The sequence below is a fragment of the Lacerta agilis genome, chromosome 17 (genome assembly GCF_009819535.1).
Source record: "Lacerta agilis isolate rLacAgi1 chromosome 17, rLacAgi1.pri, whole genome shotgun sequence".
Classification (NCBI taxonomy): Eukaryota; Metazoa; Chordata; class Lepidosauria; order Squamata; family Lacertidae; genus Lacerta; species Lacerta agilis.
This window is the reverse complement of record NC_046328.1, coordinates 32,240,138-32,250,731: the sequence shown is the minus strand read 5'-3', so window position 1 is coordinate 32,250,731 and position 10,594 is coordinate 32,240,138. Positions and strand designations below refer to the sequence as shown.

Genomic DNA, 10,594 nt, shown 5'->3' with positions numbered 1-10,594 from the left:
AATAATAATACTTGGTGCCCTCTCTCGCAGCACCAGTCAACGATCGCTCTTTTCTCCATTGATTTATAACTTACAAGGGCTCTTGGGGGACGTTGGGATTGAACTCGGAAACATGCGCATTGCATCAGTCTAGACACGAATAAGTCTATGAGCAGCCGGAGAGGAGAACGTCACTTCTATCTCTAGGGAGTAGTTTAGAGGTAGCGTCGTGAAGCCTGGCTCGCTTTACGGCCGCCATATAAGGGTGGACGGGGGAGGAGGAGGAAAGGGGGCGTTGCACAGCAGAGTGGCGGAAAGCGCGAAGGGAGGCGTGCCGGTTTTGCTTTACGGCTGGCCGCGGGATGAGCCTCTACGACGTATTTCGGGGTTTCTTCGGTTTTCCCGGGGAGCGGAGGTGAGATTCTGGAAGCCCTGGGAGATCAGGGTCTTCCTTTGCTTCTTATTTTATGCGCAATCGGTTGCCCCCCCCCTCTCCTCCTCTGAGCTTTTCAAAGCCTGGCAGGCGGAAATCCCACCGGGGCAGCTTCCCTTCCAACACCTTGGGGCTACACCGGCCGAGTTTCTGCCTGCCCTTGCAACTGGCAAAGCGATCGCATTATTAACTAAGGCCTCATTCCAAGTAATACCGCCTATTTGGTGACGCTTTAACCACGTGTGGGTATCCTGCCCTGCAGCTGGAGGCTCTCCGACCCCCCCTTACAACAACCCTGCGAGGTAGGCTGCACTGTGGGAGATGGACTTGCTCAAGTCCCGCCCCACAATTTATCCCCAAGTGGAGATTTAAACCTGGGTCCATCCATGTAATCGTTTTTAGCCATTTTATGTAGTTACGAGCTGTGGTTGCATCATGTGTTAACATGCTATTTTGATTTTTGTTTATTTAAACAGAAATCGAGTACCGCCTAACAGTAAATAAGCCCTGCTAAGGCTGAGCAAGCACATTAACATTTAAAGCAACCCCCCCAAAGAAACATCTCTCCCCTTCTCCCCGTTGTTGCTACAGGCCCCGCGACCCCTTCTTTGGGGGAATCACACGGGACGACGACGATGAGGACGATGAAGATGGCTTTGGGGCGAGGCACCCCGGGGGACTTTGGGTTCGGGTTCACATTCAGCCCAGGCGGGATGCGTTTCCACGACACCTTCGGGTTTGACGAGCTGTTCCAGGATTTCAACAACCTCTTCCAAGAGATGGGAACGAGGAGTTTGCCTTCTGGGCCCTTTGGTAGGCAGGATCTTGGGCAGTTTTCAACTAGGTTTGTGTCCTGCTAGGGATGGCCCGGTTTGGAGGGAAACGGGCAAGTGGGAATTGAACCTGGGACCTTCTTCTCTTCCCTTAAAAAGACTGCAAGATTCTAGTCCTCATGGTCCTGAATAAAGGCGAGCAACTCTCCAGATTTTCAGACAGGGGTTCCTCCGCAGATGCTGCGCCCCTGAGCTGCAGCCTTAACCCCGGAATAAATAAAATGGAACAACTGTTGTTTCTCTGCCACAGATTTCCCAGAGCCACCGGCACAAACACCTGAGAAGAGGCAGACGCTGAGGGATTTCATGCTGAAACGTCCGGATAGCCAGAGGTCTAGCAGCAGAGCCCTAGAGGACGGCTCAGGCCCCCACAGCTCTGGAGAAGAGGGCCCTGGCAGCCATTCCAAGGGGTGTGTGGTGTTCTGACCCAGGACCATACCCTGATACGATGCCTCGTCTTGCCTATTGGTTTAGAGTGTTTGGTACCCCCATTCTGCTACAGGAAAGGCTCCCCAGATTGGCTTATGTATAATTTAAATCCGGAGTCCCTGCCCGCAGGCTTGCACCCTAAGAAAAAGACACAGCACACGAGGGAAAAGGGACAGGGAGGGAAGAGGGGGGGAAGCAAACTCGGGTACCAGTTCCTTAAACAGGTAGGAGCAGCCTGCCGAAGAAAAGCTGAGGGATTGATCCCTGCTTCTCTTCTCTCCCACTGAGGGTAGCCAAGTGGAATGGTTGCAATTCTGGGAGAGGAGGCCTGATGTTTGGGATTGGGCAGGGGCGGTGGCCAGGCAAATGGGGACAGTCTACTCTTTAAACAAATCCCCAAAGTCAGGGATCATTGCAAAGGAATTACCTGGTTTGACCTGTTCTGCCCATAATGCAGAATGAGTTGGAAGACTGAGGTGGTGGAATTTGGGGTGGCACTACGTCACTATGACCGGTAGGAACACACGAAGCTGCCTCATTCTGAATCAGATACTGGTCCGTCTAGCTCAGTTCTGCCAACACTGACTGGCAGGGCTGCCGAGATTTTTAGGAAACGGTGTCTCTCCCAGCCCTGCCTGGAGATGCCACAAATTGAACCTGGGACCTTCTGCATGCAAGAAGCAGATGCCTCAACCATTTTGCTACAGCTTCTGCCCCCTTCAATTTGAGCGGCACGGGGATATTTCTGCACAATCTCACAGAAACACATGCTTTACAAAAACAACAAATAAGACCTTCCCATAGGAAATGAGCATGTCACAGATAGGGCTGTTGTACAATTTCCCCCTGATAGGCTACTTGTCTTCATGCAGGGAGTATTACATGGATGGATTGAATTTAGATCCTGCCCCTTACTCTCCAAGGAGCCCAAGGCAGGAAAACAGATACGCTATATATATAGCTGTGCCTCCTACTCTGGACATGGGCGGTGCTGCAGTCTAAAACCACTGGCCTCTTGGGCTTGCCAATCGGAAGGTCAGCGGTTTCGAATGCCCGCATGGGGTGAACTCCCGTTGCTCTGTCCAAACTAGCAGTTCAAAAGCACGCCAGTGCAAGTAGATAAATAGGTACTGCTGCGCGCGGAAGGTAAATGGCGTTTCCATGCGCTCTGGCTTCGTCATGGTGTCCTGTTGCGCCAGAAGTGGTTTAGTCATGTTAGCCACATGACCCAGAAAGCTGTGTGTGGAGACAAACCCCAGCTCCCTTGGCCTGAAAGCAAGATGAGTGCCACAACCCCATAGTCGTTTTTTGACTGGACTTAACCCTCCTGGGGTCCTTTACCTTTGCTTTGCCTTTATATATAGCTATAGCAAAAACACTCTAAACCAATAACATTCTAAAAGCAATTACCAGTTTTAAAACAATACTCCTCGCAATGATCTCAGGGTTACTAGGAACACTCTTCTTTGCAAGAGAAGTGTTTTTACAATTCCTCCTGAAAGTTAATAATGATGGAGAGGACATTCTGCAACTGGGGAGCCATCACTGAAAGGCCCTGTCATGGGTTAGCGCTGATTGATAGCCAGTCTTTCAATCACTCTGCCATATCACTCCGCCTTCTCCTTCTGGGTTTGTGTTTTCCTTCTCCCATCGCTCACACACTCTTTCACAGGCCTTACTGACTGCATTCTCTGTTGTTGTTTTTTACAGCTGCGAGAGACTGATCCACCTCTCCCAGAACTGAAAGATACCCCAAAGGAAGACAGAGGTCAGAGGGCAAATGGCGGGGAGGGAACAGTGGTTGGTTTTGGGCAAAACACCCGAACAGCACATGTTTGGGTCTTTTGAGGACCACCCAGATTATTCATGAGTGTTCTGGAAATGTCTGGGGGGGTCTGTATATATGCCGTTATGTGTGTATGTAATTTGCTGGGTGATGCAAGAATCTACCCTTCGTTTTGGGAAGATAAACCCTCCATTGTTCAGGAGCAGTATATCTCTTGAGTACATGTTCTGGGGAGGGGAGGGGGATAGCTAGGGTGCCATATTTCAAACAGTGAACATTCGGACCTGAAAGTTGTTGAGCATTTTGGGGGGGGCAAAATTATTGAGCTTTTTTTATTATTATTAGTTTTGCCCAAGGTTGAGCTTTTTAGGGCAAAATCGCAAACAAAACTGCCATTTTGCAGCTATTTTTGGGGAAATCGCCAAACGGCACTGGCAATGTGAGTTGCCATATACAGAGATACCGTTGGTTTACAACCATAATCCGTTCCAGAGGTCCGGTTGTAAACCAAAACAGGTTGTAACCCAAGGCGCGGTTTCGCCAGTGGGGCCTTAAAAAAAAAAAAGTTGTAATCCCCCCAAAATGGGTTGTAATCAAAAAAAGATGAGAGACACACACTTCAGGGTTTGACGTGGTTGTAATCCAAACGGTTGCAAACCAAGGTACCGCTGTATCTGGATTTCCCCAGACATCTCTCCGTTTTCCACCAGGACACTGCTGCCAAATGCAGTATCCGGGAAATTTCATGATGTATGGCGACCCTAGGTATGGCAGCAGGGGGCTGTTGCTTGTCGATCTTCCCAGAGGTGTCTGTCTGGCCTGTATGGGGAGCCAGATGCTGGACTTAGCCTTATCTGTTTTGCCAGGACAACTCTTGTGCATTCAAGTGCCTAGTCCTTATTGTTGCAGAGGAAAGCATAGAAGCCTCTCTCTCTCAGTTAAAAATGATTCACACTCTAAGCAAAAGTGTTTTTACATGTGAATTTGTTTTCTTAGGGGGGTATTTGTGAGTTGAGGGGTTGTTGTGGAAACTTGGATGTCTTGCAGGAAGAATGGAGAGGGCTGTGTGAGTGTAGAACACTGGCTCAGCTGATACTCGAGTCACATTTTTATTACAGATCTGGACTGCAGGTCACGTCCAAGGGCTCGAGACTATTCTTCCGCCAGCCCAACCCCGGTCGTATTTCAAAAGCGTTCTCGATACACAAAAGTGGTTAGCACAGATGGGGTAAGTGCCAAAGCTTCTTTAATCCAGTGGTGTGTGTGTGTGTGTGTGTGTGTGAGAGAGAGAGAGAGAGAGAGAGAGAGAGAGAGAGAATGAGAATATGGGTGTGTATACTGGGTTAGCTTTATGCAGAATAGTCCCATTCAAACTCCATGGACATGACTCATTAGGCCCATTCACTTTGAAGATCTACTTTCAGGAGTACTTACAGGTGAAACTCGAAAAATTAGAATATCGTGGAAAAGTCCATTTATGTAAGCAATTGTTTTCATTAGCTACTGGAGTTGAATATATGAGATAGACTCATGACATGCAAAGTGAGATATGTCAAGCCTTTGCTTGTTATAATTGTGATGATTATGGTGCACAGCTGATGAGAACCCCAAAGTTGAAATTGTTAATTTGGGGTTCTCATCAGCTGTACGCCATAATCATCACAATTATAACAATATAAAGGCTTGACATCTCTCGTCTTTGCATGTCACGAGTCTATCTCTATATTAGTTTCACCTTTTAAGTTGAATTACTGAAAGAAATGAACCTTTCCAAATATTCTAATTTTTCGAGTTTCACCTGTAGATGGTATTGTGTCCATTGGATTTTCACTCCTGAAAACTAGATTCTCTGCCAAGGAGAGGTTGAGAAGCATAGTGATGGATAGGTTTATTTCATTCCGTTGATATATTTTATCTGCATTAATTGGCCTTGGTTGGTGGTTGAAGGGTAAACATATCAATAGTAATATTGTTCTGTTCTGTCACTTTGTGGGCCACTATTGGTGCCAATAAGAACTGCAACGTGATGACAGCTGACATTTTTATATATAGTAATATGTAGAGGTATACTATACTGATAATTTGGCAATATGTTCTGCATTCAGATGAATTGAAGAGAGCGTGAGCTGCATTGTGAAGTTAACTTTTTAACTGGCAGCAGGGGGTGCTGCTGATTGACTTATCTCTCAGGACCCTCTGGCTTAAACTGAAAAAATGGCAAACCACACAATGGGCTCAGTAATTTCTTGACCATTTATTAATCTTCAAAACAGTTTAGGAGGAATTGACTCCTGAGGTCCCCGGGAATGTAAAGGTCTCCTCTGAATGTCAGCATGCCAATCCTCACACTGGATCCTACTGGATTACCCTTCTTAATGAGCAGAGTCTATACTTCTACCCAGGAATCTTCTCCAAATTTCACCCATCCCTTACATCCTCTTGCTTCAGACGGTGGAAGAGAGGCGGACGGTGCGTGACAGTCAGGGCCACGAGGAGACAGTTGTCACCCGCCAGAGCGGAGGGGAGCCACGTCCGGGGTTTGACGGTGGCCGGCAAGGAGGCTCAGGTGAGTGCAAGGAGGGGGAGCCTGGTTCGAGAGGACTTTCATCTCATGCTGGCCTTTGCAGGTAAGCGGTCACGAGAAACAGAGATTCGGCATAGTGTGTGTTCTGCTGTTCCTGAGAAGCGCACAGAATTGAGCTTCCTAAGAATCTCAACTTTTGCTTCTCTGGTTTTTAAGTTTCTAGTCCTTATGTGCCAGTGAAGTTAACTCTTCATTCAAAGAAACAAAGCAGTCCAGGCTAGTGAGCACAGCAACTCTTCCCAGCAGGTCTTGTCCCAGTGAGGTCCCCATCTTCTACCTCTCTCTAAGGCTTCTCCCATGGGCCCTTCCCCCAGCAACCTGAGACTCCTTCATCGTGTCACTCTTTGCTCCACCCTCTTCATGCCTCTTCTGGTTCTAGGAGACCAGGGGGGGAAGAGGAGCTGGTCCAAAACAGGAGGGGAGACTCCCTGGCTTCTTCAGCAGCCTGGCAACCCCTCCCTTCAGCCTCTGAGTCTGAACCGCTCTCTGCCACTGCCTCTTCCTGTTGCATCTTCTGCTTCCGACACACTCCTCCTCCCAGTCTTCTCCCTTGGCCGCCCATTGCCTTCCCACCCACCATCCCTGGCTCTGAAGCCTTCTTACCTCGGGGGTTCCTAAGCTGCTACCTCCCCCGCTCCTCAGTGTCCAGCCTATCCTGACACCACTTCTGGCTAACCGAGGTTGGTTCCTTCCGCAGGAGACCTGGCGCCCTTCCGCTCACGCCCTGGAGAGGACCTAGGCGACTCCGCTTCCATCCTGGACACCTTTTTCCGCCGATGGTTCTAGAGCCGATAGTTCTGCCTGGTGGTTCCTTAGAGGGTAAGTTGGTGTAGAGCTGAGGTCTTCCTATGCAGTGGTAGGGCTGGCACCCATGGGGACCATGTAGGGCGGAAGGCAGGGAGCTCAACAGACAGGTGCGCTAGAGCCAAACGAGAAGGCACAGCTGTGAACCAATGAGAGGCAGTCCCGCCCCCACCATGGATGAAGTAAGAAGGCAGGCGGGTGGGGGTGGCTGAAAGGGGGCTGAGATTGGTGAGGCAGTGCCCCCGTTCTCTCCAAATGGACCAGCCTCCACTCTTCCTATGGCTGAGTCAGCTTATTGGGGGCTTTCAGCTGGGGTGGGGAACCAGCAGCTCTGCAGGACCCTCAGCTTCATCAGGCCCAGCCAGCAGCACCAATGGTCGGGATGGGATCCCCTGATTGGTTGGGACACGGGCCCTAGGACATAGGCGAGAAGCCAGTGATTCCATGACGCTTGAGTTGTTGGTGTAGCATTGCAGATCTTGCCCCAGAGACTACGGAAGCCCATGGCGTAATTCAGGGGTCAGCAACCTTTTTCCGCCGTGAGCTATGACGAATTCCTATGCCCCACAAACAACCCAGAGATGCATTTTAAATAAAAGCACACATTCTACTCATGTAAAAACACCAGGCGGGCCCCCCAAATAACCCAGAGATGCATTTTAAATAAAAGTACACATTCTACTCATGAAAAAACATGCTGATTCCCGGACCATCCGCAGGCCGGATTGAGAAGGCGATTGGGCCGCATCCGGCCCCCGGGCCTTAGGTTGCCTACCCCTGCATAATTTATCCAAAGTTTGGGTGCTCAAGGGAGCAAGGAGGGCAGAGTGGTGTTGTGGGTTGAAGTGTCATATGAGGCCCGGAGGGAGGCCAGGGTTCAAATCCCCACTTGGCCCTAAACAGGTCACTGAGTCAGTCACAAGCTCCCAGCATAAACTTCCTTGCAGGATTATTGTGAGAATGAAAATGGAGATGTGGGGAGAGAAAGAGCAAGGCGGAAAAGAACATCGGGGTGTTCTCCGTTTCACTGGGTTTTAGGTGTTTTTTTTTTTCTTTTCAGATTTGTGTCCTCTGCGGACGAGGCGTCCATTTCAGATATTGCTTCCTTCCTGCGTGTTTTCCGCTCCCTTTCGGCCTCCATCTCCCGGAAATATAACATTAAATAGCCTTTATTTATGCTTAAGGTTTTCCTGTGTGCTTATTTCCCGTCCAAAGTTGCCCTCCAGCGGGAATGAAAAGGACACACCCCCCCGCCCCCCGCTCAGTCGTTCCTCTTGAAGACCGAAAAGGCACCCTGTGCTCCATGTGTAGTGTCAAATTGTTTATATATTTAGAGAGCATTTGCTTTCAGCCAAAAGGGCTCTGTAAGCTGTTCAGCGGCTGCTCATGAGTAACACAGCGACGCAGAAACTTCTAAACTAAGGTTTCTTTATTGTGCAGATATATACAGGTTGCAGCTACAAAAAAGACGTCCAGCTCATCCCTTCGGCAGAGTCCGGGAATGGCCCCTTCCGGTTCTTTGCCCAGCATAAAAGGCGCGGAATGCGGAACCCTGTTCCCTCCCGCAAAACCAGTCTCTCTTTGCCGATTGCCAGGTCCTCTTCCTTTGCCCTCATTAATCACCCTCTTGGGCACTTTAATGTTTCTGCCTTGGAGTTCTTCCAAACTTAGCTTTAATTAGTGACTCAAGTTGCCATCTTTCTCCTCGGCCCACACGACTGCATACCATCCTACAGAAGTGCCAGAGGCAGACTGCAAAAATAAAACCTTTATATTCCACCTAGTGTCCGTTTCTTTAAATGTAACCTTTACAAATGTTTGCGATACCAAAATCATTCCCATGGGTCTAACTCTCCCGTTCCCCCCTCCCCGAGATTTCTTTTTTTCTTTTATTTCAATATTCAAAATTACAGGTGAAACTCGAAAAATTAGAATATCGTGGAAAGGTTCTTTTCTTTAAAATATGAAACTAATATATGATATACATATGTCAAGCCTTTCTTTGTTATAATTGTGATGATTATGGCGTACAGCTGATGAGAACCCCAAATTAACAATTTCAACTTTGGGGTTTTCATCAGCTGCACGCCATAATCATCACAATTATAACAAGCAAAGGCTTGACATATCTCGCTTTGCATGTCATGAGTCTATCTCATATATTAAACTCCAGTAGCTAATGAAAACAATTGCTACATAATGGACTTTTCCCGATATTCTAATTTTTCGAGTTTTCACCTGTACATTTGATCGCTCAAGAGTTATAATCCTTATTTACAATACAAATGACTTTGTGCTCATCCGCAAAGTTTATAATCACAATTGCATACAGTTGTGTCTTAAAATCCCATCATTTCCAGCTTCATCCTCTCGATATATTCTGCTATTTCCCGCCTTAAACTTCAAATCCCGCTGTGGACTTTGTGTATGGATAATTATTTTTAAAAATAGACTAGAAAAAGTTTTCTGTCTTTCTTGAAATATTTTAGATTTGTTTCTCTTATCAGAGCTGTCAGTCCTGCCATCTCTGCACATTCCGTGATCTACTCTTAAGCAGATCTTAGTTGGAGACGATTCCCTGCGCTGCTTAATATAAAACTTGAGATGGAAGCAAGCGCTCAGTTAGGAAGAAAAGACAGGAAGAAACCATCTGTCAACCAACATTCCCCTTGACCAGAGTGCCGCCATTTTGTTTGTAACTGCCAAGCCTCTGGCTGAGATGTACCCATCTCTCTGGCCGGGCCAGGTTATGTTTTCGTGTTCTTTGTGTGCCTGTGTGTTGTGTACACAATAAAGGGGAAATGGGTACACAGGACAGTTTATGCACCACCACACCCTCAGTGGCACCCTCAGTGGACCACAAAAAAGGATATTGTAGAGTGAGGACAGGTTCAGGAAAGGGCAAGCGAAACCATCATGGGTAGGCAAACTAAGGCCCGGGTAACGGATCCGGCCCAATCGCCTTCTAAATCTAGGGTTGCTAGGTCTGCTTCCAAAAAGTAGCGGACAGCCGGGGGGGGGGGTTAATTAAATTAAATTATATATTTTCTTACAAACATTTTAACACGTATTAAAATACCATTTCATCATAAAGCTTTTGAATAAAAAAAATGTCCGCTATTTTGTGAAAAAAAAATAGTGAACATAATGTGAAAAAAGTGGACTGCCCACTCAAATAGTGGACACCTGGCAACCCTATGCTAAATCCAGCCCACAGACGGTCTGGGAACCATGTTTTTACATGAGTAGAATGTGTCCTTTTATTTAAAATGCATCTCTGGGTTATCCGTGGGGCCTGCCTGGTGTTTTCACATGAGTAGAATGTGTGCTTTTATTTAAAGTGCATCTCTGGGTTATTTGTGGGGCATAGGAATTTGTTCATTTTTTTTTTTTTCCAAAATATAGTCCGGCCCCCCACAAGGTCTGAGGGACAGTGGACGGGCCCAGGGCTGGAAACGTTTGCTGACCCCTGATCAAGGGGATGTCCCTGTGAGGAAAAGTTGCAACGTTTGGGACTTTATAGTTTAGAGAAAGGGTAGGTAAGGGATGACACGATAGAATTACACCATGCATAGAGAAAGCAGAGAGACGTTTTCCTCCTTCTCTTCTCATAACGCTAGAATGAAAAAAAATAAAATAAAAATGTTACTGCTATATCATAAAAAGTATATCCAAGCGGATTATCGCAATAAAAGCATAAAACCATACAATAAAACCATTAGAAAGTCAAATACCGATAAGAGATA

The 10,594-nt window shown here is 47.4% G+C and overlaps 1 protein-coding gene across 1 annotated transcript; it reads left to right on the top strand.

The window, feature by feature from the left end:
• The first annotated feature begins 297 nt into the window (after positions 1-297).
• HAX1 (HCLS1 associated protein X-1) lies at positions 298-6,839 on the top strand. Its single transcript, XM_033136233.1, is given in 9 exon segments — positions 298-394; positions 1,004-1,081; positions 1,083-1,225; positions 1,496-1,655; positions 4,171-4,210; positions 4,537-4,656; positions 4,659-4,688; positions 5,909-6,026; positions 6,742-6,839. Coding segments are annotated over 9 exon segments (840 nt in total). The 5' UTR covers positions 298-341.
• Positions 6,840-10,594: the final 3,755 nt, after the last annotated feature.